The sequence below is a fragment of the Thamnophis sirtalis genome, unplaced genomic scaffold (genome assembly GCF_051295495.1).
Source record: "Thamnophis sirtalis isolate CommonGarterSnake01/CBP01778 unplaced genomic scaffold, rThaSir2_p1.2 scaffold_6, whole genome shotgun sequence".
Lineage (NCBI taxonomy): Eukaryota > Metazoa > Chordata > Lepidosauria > Squamata > Natricidae > Thamnophis > Thamnophis sirtalis.
The window spans coordinates 105,886,318-105,901,830 of record NW_028261386.1 but is presented as its reverse complement, the minus strand read 5'-3'; the positions used below and the strand labels follow the sequence as shown (position 1 = coordinate 105,901,830).

General features: G+C 36.6%; 1 protein-coding gene across 2 annotated transcripts; it reads right to left on the bottom strand.

Annotated features, from left to right (window-relative positions):
- Positions 1 to 2,947: 2,947 nt before the first annotated feature.
- Positions 2,948 to 13,694, bottom strand: PPIL6 (peptidylprolyl isomerase like 6). 2 transcript variants are annotated; one of them, XM_087718659.1, is made up of 8 exons: positions 13,423 to 13,693; positions 11,762 to 11,857; positions 10,989 to 11,177; positions 8,461 to 8,523; positions 6,818 to 6,965; positions 5,988 to 6,044; positions 4,738 to 4,873; positions 2,948 to 3,174 (listed from the first exon to the last, which is right to left on the bottom strand). In XM_087718659.1, the coding sequence occupies exons 1-8, from the start codon at positions 13,525 to 13,527 to the stop codon at positions 3,063 to 3,065; spliced, it is 906 nt and encodes a 301-aa protein (XP_087574785.1). In that variant the 5' UTR covers positions 13,528 to 13,693; the 3' UTR covers positions 2,948 to 3,062. The 2 variants fall into 2 exon arrangements, with proteins under 2 accessions (XP_087574785.1, XP_087574786.1); XM_087718660.1 differs by lacking the exon at positions 8,461 to 8,523 and having other exon boundaries at positions 13,423 to 13,694.
- Between the last annotated feature and the right edge of the window lie 1,819 nt (positions 13,695 to 15,513).

Genomic DNA, 15,513 nt, shown 5'->3' with positions numbered 1-15,513 from the left:
TTTTGCATTAAAAAAAAAAAAACCTCCATACAACCTGTAATCTGAAATATATATAGATTTGGGATGTTTCTGGGATTACTTTGTCTCGTGTTTATAGTGTCTTTCCTAAAATCTGATGAGGGGGAAGTGTGCGTTCAACCACTGTTATATAAGGTGAATCTATGAAGCCAATCAATTCGTAACCTGTAGACTGAAATATATCAGTTATTATCCTCCAAAGGGCAGTAATTTGGTAGTGCGCCACTCCTGAAACATCACTGGATGCGAATGATAACACAAAACCCATAATGTCTGGAGTTTCTCTGTTATCCAGGTTATGGTTGTCCCAAAAGTGTTGTTCAAAAGACAACTGGGATTTCTTGTTTTTTTCCCTTCCTCATCCAAGAAGCTGCAGTGGAAGAAAAAAACAATAAGACAGTACAGTTGCCTTTTGAACACCTTTGAGATTGACCCATAATATTTTTACTGACACATCATTATCACAAGTTAAAATTACATAAGACCAGTCTCTAAGAATCCCTTTAAAAGTTGTCATCAAGCTGTAATGTTGATTTAATGCGGATGTATTAAATGTGTAAGAAGTAACAGTATATATTCAATTGTACTTAAAATTTTTAAAAAATTAATCCAAATATTAATTTTGTTTTGGCCCTACCACACTCAAAGCTCAAATGCAGCACTCAGCTACAAAAGGTGGCAGATTACTAATGCTTAAGCATTGTTATGATGAACAAATTCTTTACCAGTCTAATCAGAGGTCCATTTGGTTTTGGTTTTGGTTTATATTTGAATAAATCAAATATACCTCATAATTCATTGTGATTCTCTTCAAGTTGAATAACAAAACATGTTATTGGATAATATTAAAATTAGAGAATCTCTTTAGTGCTTCCTGAATAAGAAAACAGTGTTATTTCATTGGTTATGAAATGCCCGACAGTGTTAAAATAGCAAATGAATTTGTTTAGTTAAACAAATCTAATTCTCTTTGAACAAAAGAGAAAATAGAAAATGATCTTTTTAGAATCTCAGATAAGTCTTTCACAATGTTTTTATTTACTTATTTACTCAGTATATTCCTCAGCTATCCTGACCTCTGTTTTACAGATTTTATAACTTGAGTTAAGTTTAATCAAGTATTTTGTCACAAAATCTTTATCTTCAGAAGATATCCTTAAAAATCTAACATGTGATTTAGCAACAAACTCAGTAGTTTATTCCCCTTGAGTCAACAAGTCCAAAACATAAATCCAAACCTTTATCCATCTTGAAAGTATTATAGACTTCTCTTTTTATGTTTGTCTCTATCCTATGGGTATACAAGTGATTGAGGTGGAAAAATGGAGAGATGTCTTTTAATTCTGATCATCTTTGAAACATTTTAGTTCACTTTAGTGGTGTCGTATGTGGTTTCTCTCTTTTGTATTTTTGACCACCCAGAGTCACATTATTGGAGTTGGGCACTATATAAAAGTTCTAAATAAATAATTTATAAGTTGTGCTTTGATTAGCAGCATTGTGGAGATCCAAAGTGGCACTAGGCTCTCCCAAGTGATAAAAGGGATCCTTTGTTCGTGGAATGAACGTTCAGCTAGTAAATGATAACACAGATTTTCAGGCTAGGGCAAAACTGGTACGTCATTGTGCCTTATTTCCTTCTAAAAAAACAGTAGACTTATATACCGCTTCATAGGCCTTTCAGGCCTCTCTAAGCGGTTTACAGAGAGTCAGCATATTGCCCCCAACAATCTGGGTCCTCATTTTACCCACCTCGGAAGGATGGAAGGCTGAGTCAACCCTGAGCCGGTGAGATTTGAACTGCTGACCTGCTGATCTAGCAGTAGCCTGCAGTGCTGCATTTAACCACTGCGCCACCTTGGCTCTATAAAAGTATTATACCACTCTCAGCCTCACATTTAATTGCTTGTAATGATGATATTCTGAATCCAGTCTGTTCTGGGCTAAAAAAAACCCAATCCACAGGCTGCACCAACCAATTTGATATAGTGGTTAGGGCTTCAGGCTAGAAACTGAGACATTAGGAATTCTAGTCCTACCTTAGGCACAAAGCTAGATGATGACTTTGGGCCAGTCATTGTCTCATGGAAGGAAGGAGGGAATGGCAAACCACTTCCAAAATCTCACCAAGAAAAGTGCAGGGACTTTCTAGGCAGTCACCGAGAGTCGAGACTGACTTGAAGGCACCCATCCACTCATCCAGTACACCCATATATACTGTGTTTCCCCAAAAATAAGACAGGTTTGACCCTCAAAGTAAGTGCTTGGCTTTATTTTCGGGGAGGTCTTATTATTTTTGAGGTGCAGGAGGCAGCAAGCGTGGTCACCTTATGGCTGGTGCTGTGTTGCAATATTTTCGGGGAGAGCTTATTTTCGGGAGAGGGCTTATTTCAGCATATGTGTTCAAAAGTCCGATTGGGCTTATTATCCGGGAAGGTCTTATTTTCAGGGAAACAGGGTACTGCTCACAAAGGTGAAGCCATTAGACATGGGCTGCTGAAGCCAGTTTTACACTAGATAGCAGAAAAGAGCTGTGGGGAATTTTCTGCTGCCATCTACAGGTTCCATAATATTTTGTAGCCCAAAATATTCAAGAGTATGATTATATGCATACAGGTAGTCCTCTCTTAGTGACCCTAATTGCAATTCCATCACTAAGTGCACCAATCATTAAGCAAAACATCACATGATTGCCCCACACTTGGCTTCTCCATTTTGGCTTGCTTTTTGTAAAATAAATAATGACCTGGTGTAATATATCAAGTGTTGTTGTTCATCTGAGGCTGTATTTTATCTACCGGTAGTTTTAAGAACTGCTAAGGACCAAATTATTTTTACTATGTCCTCAGATATATAACCATAGAATTCAAATAAGATGTACTTTCTTTTTCACATGACTATTTTGCTTTGGAAAGGAAAAGGACAAGTGTTTTTATTCTTTTGCAAAAATTAAAAAGTAATTTTATTTGTCAACTTTTTAACTGCTACAAATCATACGATCAGAACAGAGCTATACAATTAAATTAAATTAACATCTACAGTAATCATGGCTGGAAAACATTACAATTAATAATTCTGCATGGTAGCACGGGTCTCTCATTGAAGGTTTGTATTAGTTCCAGTTCCCGGAGAACATCTGAGCCCTCGATCACCTGTCTAAAGTAATAATTAAAAAAGAAACCCAAGTAAATCCTTGGAATTTATGTCAGTTGGATTGGTATTAAGCCATAGTTTAAGAGTACTATTTGTTTGTTTGTTTGATATCTATGGCCGACGATCTCGAAATACAACTCTGGGCTGCTCTTAGCAGTAATAAAATTATAAACCATATAATCAAGAAAGAAACACTAAAATGAACTAATACACTTGGTACCCCAACCATCTTCTAGGATTCCCCAATAGTCACCGACCAGCTCTTATCACTCTGCCCCAATGCCTGGAAAAACAGCCAGTCTTGAAGACCTTCCGGGAGGCTAAAAGGATGGGTTGCCTGCTGAATTGTTGGGAGCATGATGTTCCAGGGGTGAAATATTACCTGGTCAGGCGAACCAATATTTCCGATGATCTGCTGGGCAACGATCAGCTGTGATGCACGATTTATGTTAGCTAGAATGGTCAGATTTCCTGCTTTTTAGCTAATCTAAATCACAGCGTATTCCCCCTCCCTGTTCTACTTACCTTTGCAGACTCGCAAGACTTCAATACAATACAATACAATAGCAGAGTTGGAAGGGACCTTGGAGGTCTTCTAGTCCAACCCCCTGCCTAGGCAAGGTGGATAAGAGTTCAGTGTTTCTCTTACATATAGGTAGTCCTTGACTTACGACCACAAATGAGCCCAAATTTTGTGTTAAGTGAGACATTGAATTTTGCCCCATTTTACAACCTTTCTTGCTACAGTTGTTAAGTGAATCACCACAGTTAATACAATACAATAGCAGAGTTGGAAGGGACCTTGGAGGTCTTCTAGTCCAACCCCCTGCCTAGGTAGGAAACCCTATACCATTCCAGACAAAAGGCTATCCAACATCTTCTTAAAGACTTCCAATGTTGGGGCATTCACAACTTCTGGAGGCAAGTTGTTCCACTGATTAATTGTTCAAACTGTCAGGAAATTTCTCCTCAGTTCTAAGTTGCTTCTCTCCTTGATTAGTTTCCACCCATTGCTTCTTGTTCTACCCTCAGGTACTTTGGATAATAGTTTGACTCCCTCTTCTTTGTGGCAACCCCTGAGATATTGTAACACTGCTATCATGTCTCCCCTAGTCCTTCTTTTCATTAAACTAGACATCCCCAGTTCCTGCAACCGTTCTTCATATGTTTTAGTCTCCAGTCCCGTAATCATCTTTTTTGCTCTTCTCTGCACTCTTTCTAGAGTCTCCACATCTTTTCTACATCGTGGCGACCAAAACTTCAAAATGTTCTTTTTTTAGCACTGCGGGTGCACCTCAGGCACACATGCGTGCACAAATCGTGCACTCGGTGGCAGACTAACTGAACTGGTAGCAAACGTCAGAGGATTACACCACTGTGGTATTCCACAAGATAGAATAATGCAGCTACCTCACTTCAGTGAATCGTCCCACTAATATTGCTTTGAGTTTCATGATAGAAGAAAGGCAGGAGAGAAACATTAAAAAAGAAAAGAAAAGAAAATGTTCCCATGTTTCAGTTACAACATTTATACTTGGGATACCCAGAGTGACTTTTTACACGTACCCAAAAGCCACATATTTGGTATTCAGATATGGTGCCGGTTGTAACGTGATGTAGAATTGGGACGCGTTGGTGTGACGTCCTTTGTTGACCATTCCAAGAATCCCTCTCTTATCATGGGGAACTGCAAAACTTTCATCTAAAAACAGTACAATAAGCAATATATTGGTGTGCATGTGTGGATGTACCTACATATAAACATACCAAGGCTGATGAAACTGTCTTTATCCCCATTGAATTAATCTGCACAAGTTAAGAAGTCTTGATTAGTCAATCCAGAGGTCATTTTCTTAGTCTTTCCAGTTCTTGCAAAAGAGGCTGGGAGGCTGTTGCTTCCTTTTTAATACCCTTCTTTCCCTGGTCCTTCATCACAGTCAGCACCATAATGCATAGTCTCACTTGTTTCTCTGTATGGTTTTACTCCCCCATTGAAGTGGAGTTGGAGTACATGTCGACATGCCTTGTTTTTGTAGAGAATCTCTGAGGTTTCATGATCATGGACACCAGAAGGAGCAGTTTACCTCTCAGATGACATGGACTGAATCATTTGATTTACGGGGAATTGGTTTGGCCCTAAACAGACCTGGTTGGGGCTGAAACCAGGTTTCTCTTTATCCTGGCTCCCTGTAAATAAGGCTATAGTGTAAGCACATTCTCTATGGTCCACTAATTTACTTTTTCTAGCATTGTATTCGCTTGTCTGCTTGCCTTAGTTCATTGTAATATCTATAATGCAACCAGAAAAAAGTATTGATCATCCCCAGTTTTAGACAGAAAGATGAGAAATACCTATTATGTACAATTCACAAATCCACCTCAAAATCGAGCTCCCCACTATTCCTTAACATGACAGTGATTTGCTCTGTGGTTCCTAGGAATAGTCTATTGCTCTCCATGCTTATCAACCTTTTTTATAGCTTTACTTCTCCTGGTGATGATGGCCAAAAATCTAACACCTTGTGAACTATCAAGAATTTGGAACATTTGAGTTCTAAACTGCTTCTGAATCTCTTCAGCTCAAACCTGACCCTTTTTATGAGGAAGGGGAAGTGGAAAATGGCACTTGTAATACAAATGATTGGCATTTGCATTACACTGATTAAAGTAAGAGCTTCAATATCTCTGTAACTCTATTTTACACTATTTCTTTCAATTCTGTTTCTCTTAGAAGATTATTTTTTACATCTAGGATATAATCATTGCCTATGATGCTATTTATGTAGGACCAGCTTTGTTTAAGAAAATACTTCTACCTTCAAACACGGGTCCATATATGGATTCACCTCCAGTTCCTGTTCCACCATTTATATCTATGTGCATTATGAATAATAAAATAAAATTATACATTATTTTTGATATCAGAAAACATAATTTTAAATAGCACTGTCATATATAATATTATGATTTGTAATTTTTGTCTTGAAGCAAAATTAGGAAAAATATCAGAAAAAGGAGAAGCACAAAATTATATATAAATGACTATTTTATAGATTATCTGTAAAATGATTCTAATAGTTCTCTTTCAGTGAAACAGTTGTCTAGAACTTTACATACATATCCACGCTTGAGAAGCCCCTATATATTTCATGATATTGGGAAGAGTTAGTTTAATAGTTATTATTAACAGATCCTGTAATATAGGGAACTCATAGTATTACAGTTGTTGCTGAAATACAACTCTCGACATCCAGGACTTGTCATGTTTGCTTGGTCCCTGGGAAGGATAATTCAACAGCAGTCAGAGGACCACAAGTTCTCAAATGTTGTTGTAACAGAAAGCCCACAACATCTTTATTAAATATATACTTAATGACTATTCTATGTTTAGGCTTGCTTCTATCTGAATAAAAGGCTTCCATCCAGATAAATTTATATAAACTTTAAATTTTGTGTAAAAATTTGCTCCATGTTTTATTTTTCCTCCATGCTTTTTAATTTACCGACATGTGATTAACTAAAAATATAATTCTTATCTTAAGGTTTGGTTTTATTCTGGTGATAGGGTGGAAGAACACTCTCACATGCTGGATAGTATACCAAACCTGTCCCATGCTTCACTCCATGAACAGGTTTCAGTACATACCTCCTCCTTGTATCCAGCCATTTTTTACAATTCGATGAAAAATTGAATTCTTGTAAGTGAGTACCAGTCCAGACTCAGGGTTCTCTTTCTCTCCTGTACATAAACACTTGAAATTATGGCATGTTCTGGGGCAGATATCAGAATAGAGCTGGACAATAGAAGAATATGGAAAATTTCAGAAGCTCAGTTCCTGAGGTCAGTAGGAAAAGAAACATTACATTAATTTATGAGATCAAAGGATCACAATTAATTATGTATATTCCAGATTTTTTAATCAAAGATTGTGATATCTTTTTTAAATGAGTGTTTTATCCTCATGAGAAAAGACAATGCATTTTAAAACAGGAACAAAGAAACGTGATTCAGAGATTGAGGTCTTGAGCATGGCCTCCTACTGTTATCTGTTCTATTATTTTATGGTGACATAGAATTACGTTTCTGCCTCAGTCCAACTGCTCACTATCATTTCACCCATCTCAACTGACCAATAAAGCAATAACGCTAACAGCCCTTGGCAAAGGTGTTGCCTCTCTTTTGGAACACCTGTCCCTTGCCAAGGGGTTCTCCTGTCAATGTTTCAGTTATGTTTCAGGAGGTTTTTAAACTCCTTTTCTTCTAAAGAGCTTTTGGTTTATGTTTTAAGAGAGGGAATGCACAGATCTATTTTCCATGGTGTTATGATAACTTATTAATTTTAGTATTTGCATGTTGCAATAGCTTATTTTACATTTACTGTGAATCATTTGGGAATGTTCACAAGGACACAATTCAATATACATGCATACATAGATAGAGAGATAGAGATAGAGAGATAGAGATAGAGAGAGAGAGAGAATGAACTGCTTGATTGGAAAACTCTTATGGTATAATGCTAAACATGTTAAAGAAGAAACAAAAAGGTTTGGGGAGAATTGGCAGTAATTTACTGGATTGCAGCTTTAATAAATCCTTTAAGTTTTATTTCATTTATTTCATCAAGTAAGCATAAGTTTGCATTTGAAAAAAATCTAAATCAAAATATATTTGTTTTTATGTTCTGAGAAGGCATTACATCTTCAAAAGTCATTCCTTTCTCTTTATTACACATATGCCTATGCATACATATACTGTACAAGGTAGAAGGGATTGTACCTTCTAAGGCAGGGGTGTCAAACTCACATAGTCATGATGGCGTCACATGACATATCGGGACTTTTCCCCCTTTCGCTAAACTGGGAGTGGGCAGCACATGATGCATCCAGCCCATGGGCTGGGAGTTTGACATTCTAAGTTGACACTTTTCACATGCATTTTTAAAGTACTTATGTAAAAATGGATTTTATAAAATTTACAACTTTGCACCCATTAGTGGACACAAAATATTTTAAAATAAAACTGACTGATCAAACCAATACTTGACCAAGCTGAAGCGACAAAATTTAGGCTCTAGAGACCAGAAATGTTGTACACACTATTGCATTGTCATCCAAATAATTCTGATGAGCACTCATTCTCTAACGTCCATCCATGTTCTAACGTGTAGTTGATTTTACATCAGGAATTGGACCTTAAGTGTTTAAGTAACAGTTTTGAACCTAAGTGTATTTGCTTCCATGTACAAGATAAAAAACAAGGATTGTTTGTCTTTTCCTTGGGCAACTTACCTCAAAGAGCAATTTTCCAATCGAAACTTCCTGAACGGCTATTTCCATGAAAACAAACATATGCTGCCAAGATAAAGAAACCAAACCCTATGGTTAAAGTGAATGAATCACTGGATAAAGATTACTCCCTTCTGACTCTGAGTCATGCTTCAGAAGGTAAATGGTCACATTCCAGTAAGTAGTCAATTTCATCAGCATTTCCCTGAAGCTATAGCTTGTCAATATTTAGGAGATTTGATCAGTAATCATCAACTAAACTTCCAAAAGAACTCAGACATCATATGGATGAGTCTGGAAAGCATTCCAGAGTACATGTTAATAGCAGAGGCTCAGGATTCATCTTAGATCAAATGTGAACTGAGGATATGTAGAACAATCCAATGTATCTGTGAAATTTAAGCAAGGAGAAAAGATTTACATTTGGTAGGCAAGCTGTGTTTTAAGGGTTGAATTAATTCCTGGTCATCCCCAAGTTTTCCACTTTTTCACTGTTACTGGACCTCTGCTGGGAAGGGTGTGCCAAAGCTTCATAAGGGTTCTATGAAGGACTATATGGAGCTCAATGAAGTACATAGATAGCTTTGGATAGGGAGGGAGGTGGTGTATAAATTTAGTAATAAAGAAAGAAAGAAACAAACAAATGAATAAATAAATAAATGGAATGAAAGTCACCACATAAACCAGGATAGTGAAAGCACACCTGTCAAGGGACAGCGAGGCCTGCAAACATGCCACAGTTGAAACTCTGTAGGCAACAATAGTGTTTTTTTTTAGAGAAAAGTATGTATTAATGTAAATTAGAGTAAATAATACTGAAAATATGGTTGTTTTTTTTAAAAAAACCTCCTTTGTGAATGATTAAAATGAAATTATTTCCAGCTTCATTGTACCACTGCTATTTTAGCAGGCATTAAGCCTGAGATCAAAACAGTTTTTGCAAGATAAACTCTGAACTTTCACAGTGAGTGATCGCCTATGTTCCACACTGCATTCTTGAGATGGTGGGAGCAGACTTTTTGGGGAGCTTTTGGGGATCATTTTGTCCCCAAAATGGATTGAGAATGTAGTCCAGGGGTGTCAAACTCCAGGGCCACGAGCCAGATGTGTAATACACCGGCCATGCCCACCCCTGGTTTAATGAAGGGGAAAACAAGTTGCGATATGTCTCGTGATGACAATGTGTTGTCATGAGTTTGACACTCCTGATGTAGTCCATTCAACAAGTCTTTTATGGTATAGGGCCAAACATTTATTTTCCATCCCAGATCTGAGCTGCACCATAACTTCTATATCATGTACATTACCAATTTTTGCATCAGACTCGGCAGGAACTCACAGCATTCCAGACACTTCACCCTTATTAAACACTTGGCTTGATTTGGCAGAAAACACTAAAGTGTGACATGGCTATATTAGAATCTTTATGCCAGTTAAGAGTGAAGCCCTAAATTGTTTGTTTGTTTGTTTGCGCACAGCCGTGCAAAGAATTCAGATGCAGCTGTGCTCCAAGATGTAGGCTTTTTCTTCCTGTTCTTCTGAATTCATGATATTGGCCAATCTCATATGCCCTTGAGAGGCAGCTGAAAGATGTTAATGGGACAGTTGCTATTTACCTTGGAAGTGCATGATTCCTGACAAGCTCAGCCATCCAGACTGAGCTCTGGACCTCAGCAGCCTGTTTTTAATCATTTATTCACTCACTGATAATCTCTATTTTTTTCAACTGGCATATTGCATATTTTCATATATATATATATATATATATATATATATATATATATATATATATATATATATATATATATATATATATATATATATATATATATATATATATATATATATATATATATATATATATACACACACACACACACACACACACACACACACACACACATACATACATACATACATACATGTACACACATACACATATATACATACATATACACAATGGAAAACTAAATAGCAAATAAGTATTACCGGCTTGAGTCATACAGCCAGTGATGGCCCTGGAGTTATAAACTGGCTTATCATGGCTCCAGCATCACTGATAATGAAATATACTACAGCCTCCCACATAGATGCATTCAATATTTCAATTTAAAAAGGATGCTGGCATATCCTTGCTTGGCCTGGAAATGTCACTAGCAATCCATTTTAGTTTATTTGTGAGGATTGTTTGGACTTTCCTGGAGGGTGGGATTTTGGACAGCCATAAATTTGTCAGAAGCTATTATTGGTGTTTATTTGTAAAGCATGATATAAGGAAGAAGAGAGGGATTTAACTCTATGGTTTTAATGTTAGTGTTTAGTAAGATTTATGTGGTTTAAATGCCACAAAGTGATGACTAGAGCAACTTAAAAAATGGGAGAAAAACTATGAATTGAAATTCTCCTGGTTACCCCTAATTTTCTAAAGCTTTTTCTAAGTCAACTTTATAAAATTAAACAAATGAATTACATATAATTTTATGTAAACTCCAAATAGCCATCAGTGAAACTTCTAAAAATCCAAATATCACCTTTTTGGCTTTTAAGTATTTTGTGAGGAAATCTGATGTAATTGCTTCATAAAGTGCTTTGGGCTTAAAGTCTTTATAATCCCAAACATCATAAGCCCACTTCAGCAGCATTTTTTCATCTCCAAGAAGCTGACCATCAACAAAACACAGCACATTGGATGGATATTCCCATGTTTCACCTCTCAGTTCCTGCGATCAGAAAAAATATATTAAAGACTGATACACATACCATAGAAAATCCCTAAACATTTTACATTGGTGATAAAATTAAGAATAGATCTCAAAAGATAACGATGAGTTTTTGCTAAAAGATTCAAGTTTGAAAGCATTACATAAGTTGATCAGGACTTCCTATTTATTACTGAATTTCTAACCTGTCTTTCTGTTTCTTCAACTGTAAATTACTGGCTATATTAAATGCATCATACTAAGCCATAAATTGTTCCTTCTGGCTTGCTTTATTGTGGAATTCCAGATTCTTTGTCAATTGTGGTTTATTCAACAAATCATAATTTAGTATAATATGTTATAATGTTAAACCTCAAACAAATCACTTCTCCTTAATTTAGGCTAATCTGTCCTGATTTCGAAATAGAAGTCACACAATCAGAAATTAGCCAACTATATTTAACCTACCATGTTGTTCAAACCAGTTTGAACAACTACTTTGCAGTTCAGTGTGGTATGCAAATTCTGAAATTGGAATAATAAAACTACCGTAGTTAACTATAAATAAGCGTATTGTAAAAATATAACCAGAAATTAAAATATACCTTCTTTTTTTCTTGTAGATATTCATCCCATGCAAACTGCAATAAAGGAAGTACTTTAGGCTCAGCTATCTTGGTGGGGAAATTTCTCCTAAGAGACTAAATATGCAAGAAAAAAGTTTTAAAGACTGAGCTATGTTTTATATTTTATAATAGTGCTCCTAAACATAACCATTATAACACATATAGCAGATCATATAAGTTACTTAAGAAACAATATTTTGGGATCACTTATAAGTGAGGAATTTATACAACTCTACTTCCTATCATACATCATGCAAGTTTTATCGTGATAATGATAAGAGGTCAATTTCTTTTGCATTTATTATACATGAGTAAAATGGCTAAAAACAGCTTAAACAATGGAGACTTGCAAAATGAGACTTGCAAGTCAAGAAATGTATATTATCAAGCATCAGTTCAACTGAATGGTTCTTAGTTAGCTTCCACCTCCCTCTACAATATATTTCATTGTATCTCATAATCTAGGAAGCACGTGTAATGAACTGACATATATTTATGATGTAGCATCAGAACTAAGTATCTGAATGAAGGTCAATATCCTTTCACAGAAAAATCTACTCTTGAAAGTTATTGATAAATGTAAAATTTTAGTTGCCTTCCCTTTGGTTTAGCCATTTTGTTCATAGTAGCTCTCGTACATCCCTACTTGCTTTTCTTTGTAGCCCTCCCAACTCTTTAAAGGAGATGAGAAGTTGTAGGATAGATGTCTCCTCCACAATCAATGAAGAAGGCATTCCATCAGTGGATTTAATTGGTTAACACCCTTTTAGTCTACTCAACTAATTAATTCTTGGTTTTTCATAATAGTGTGTGAGTTGACATGAAGTGGCCTAGGAGAAACAGCCTTCATATAGCTGCTTGAATAGTAAGAATATTTACTTTTTCAGTACTTTTTGTGCAGACATAATTCCCTCCTAGTGTGACATTCTCCACATCTCCACATCTGCAAAGATTTTCAGCAACTGAACCAAACATTTGAAAACAGACACTTGGGGACAGTTTTTCTCCACCATGAAGGAAATGACAGTTTTATTTCTACCTAACGGAAGGAAATTTATTTTAGTTTATACTTATTTATTTTATAAGTCCATTAGCTGCTACAAAAGCCACAGAAATGTAGGAATGGCCAGTTTGTCAGGAGCATTATTTTTTTAAAGTTACAAAAGCCTACCTTATAACTGCATACTGACAGCATAGAAGATAGAATCATAGGGCTGGAAAGGACCTGAGAAGTCTTCTAGTCCAACCTCCTCAAGGCAAGAGATCTTATACCATCCCCATTAAATGGTTGGCCAGTTTATTTTGGAAAACCTTCAATGATGAAGCACGTACAACTCCGGGAGGCAAGCTATTCCATTGATCCATTGTTATATCCAAAAATTTCTCCTTCCTTTTAGGTTGGATCTCTCTTTAACTAACTTTCCACCCATTAGTTTTTATAACACATTTAAATCTTGAGCTCAACCGACAATTCTGTTCTGGAAGAATCTACCATTCATTGAGCCTTTGCAATACCATGTTTGTGGTCCAAAGAGCTCAGGGGCAACATTATCAACACAAAGAGCAACAAGGAAAAAAAAAGCAGTCCCCCAAGATGTAAGCAGTGAATCTGCAACAAGGACCTGGGCCCTGGGAATTACCTCCGCTGCGTGAGCTGCCATGTGAAAGGAAGGTTCAGTGAGCAGGCCCACCACCTCCACTTCTTGGCACTTTATGGACTGACCACATGGGTTCTTCGGCCACATTGCCACAAAGTTTTATCTCTCTTCTCTTTGCTTTTCAGCCGCCCAACTTCTTCTCAAGCAGCAGCAGCAGGAGAAAAATCAACAAGTCCCCTCACCATAGCAACTCCAATCAGGTGCTACCGTTCTCTCCAACTGGGAATTCTGCCAGCCAGCAACTGATTCTCATCAGACTTTCCCTTTTATCTAATCATGCAACATGAAACCCAACCGGCCAGCTGGGAGGTGCGTTTAAATCTGATAACTAGCTGTTGTTATCAGCCCAGAATGTTGATTTTCCAATGAAATATCGTAATGAGATAGTGGTGTGTTGGCTCACTGAACATGTTGAGCTGTGATACCCACTGAGAAGAAACCAACATACTTAATACTTTTCTTGCCTATACATTCGTGTTTTGAGGGAATTATTTTGATAGTACATATTGATTAATGGTGCCCTGTAGAATTAATTTACACAGATGATAATAACATTTGCTTAAAATCTCGATAATAACATAAAGTGCTTTTGGATTGGTGGTGGGCTTTGCTAAAGGGCAATTTTTTGTTCTCTTGATTAGTACAGTTAAACAAATTAATTCTTGCCGTATTTAAGCTTACATGCTGATAAAAACAGCATGTAAGGTAACGTCACATGCATAAAAACAGAGCTTAAAGTTAATCATTGAGAAAACATGATAAATTTAATATACATGTAAGTCATTATGTTATATACCCAAATTAGATCAATCATTGACTGCATGTGATGAAGAAATGTGTATTGCTTTATGAGTTTATTCCAGAGGTGGGTTCCTACCAGTTTGCATCTATTCAGTAGAACCGGTTCGTCAAATCTACCGAACCGTTTAGAAGAGGTTCCACCAGTGGACCCAGAAAGCAGGCCACACCTACAGAAGAGGTTCCAATATTTTTTGTAACCCACCACTGGCAAGGATCTTGTAACTTGACAGCTTTTAAGACTTGCATGCTTCAATGCCAGAGTTTCTGAATAGCTACTTGGACCGACCTAAGTACTAATTCATAATTTCATATCTGGTCAAATGGGTGGCAAGCCACTCCCACAAAGGAGGCCATACCCACAGAGTAGGTTCCAACAAGTTTTGAAACCCACCACTGGTTTATTCTGACTTGACAAGCAGTCATTACGGTCTGGGATAATGAAATTCTAGAACACAGGCTCAGTAACACTTTTTCATAGCTCCCGCAACTACTGTTACATTTAAGTAAGGAACTAATATTTGGAAAGATTACACCTCTCCAATGTAGCATAAACAAGAACAAAATACTGTATATACTCACAGATAAGCTGAATCACATTTTTCATGGTATTTTTGGAGGTTTGTTTAGCTATAGATGGGTTTATCAGTGAGTGTATCTGGGAAATATGGCTTAATTTTTTATTTTAAATATTTAAAAAATATTAACGTATATACTTGCAGATAAGCCAAACCCAATTTTTAAGGTGCATTTTGGTCCCTCAAATTCTGTTTATCTGCAATTATATACAGGTAATCCTCAACTTACAAGTCATTTACAATGACTGAGCCCAAAATATCTGTTGCTGAGTGAGACATTTATTAAATGGGTTTTGCCCCATTTTACGAACTTTCTTGCCACAGTTAAGTGAATCACTGCAATTAAATTATAATATGGTTGTTAAAATGAAATTGGCTTTCCTATTGAACTTGTCAGAAGGTCGCAAACGGTGATCACATGACCCCAGGACACTGCAATGATCATGAGTCAGTTGCCAAGCATCTGGATTTTGATCATGTGACCATGGGGATGCTGCAATGGTCATGTGAAAAACAGTCATCACTTTTTTCAGTGCCATTGTAACTTTGGTCACTAAATGAATTGTTGTAAACCAAGGACTACCTGTATAATAATGAGACTGGAACATTTTCCAGTATGGACTGACAATGGTTTGCCACCTATACCTACTTTGCAGCTTCTCAGAAACAATCACCTTGTGATCTTGAAATATGCTTG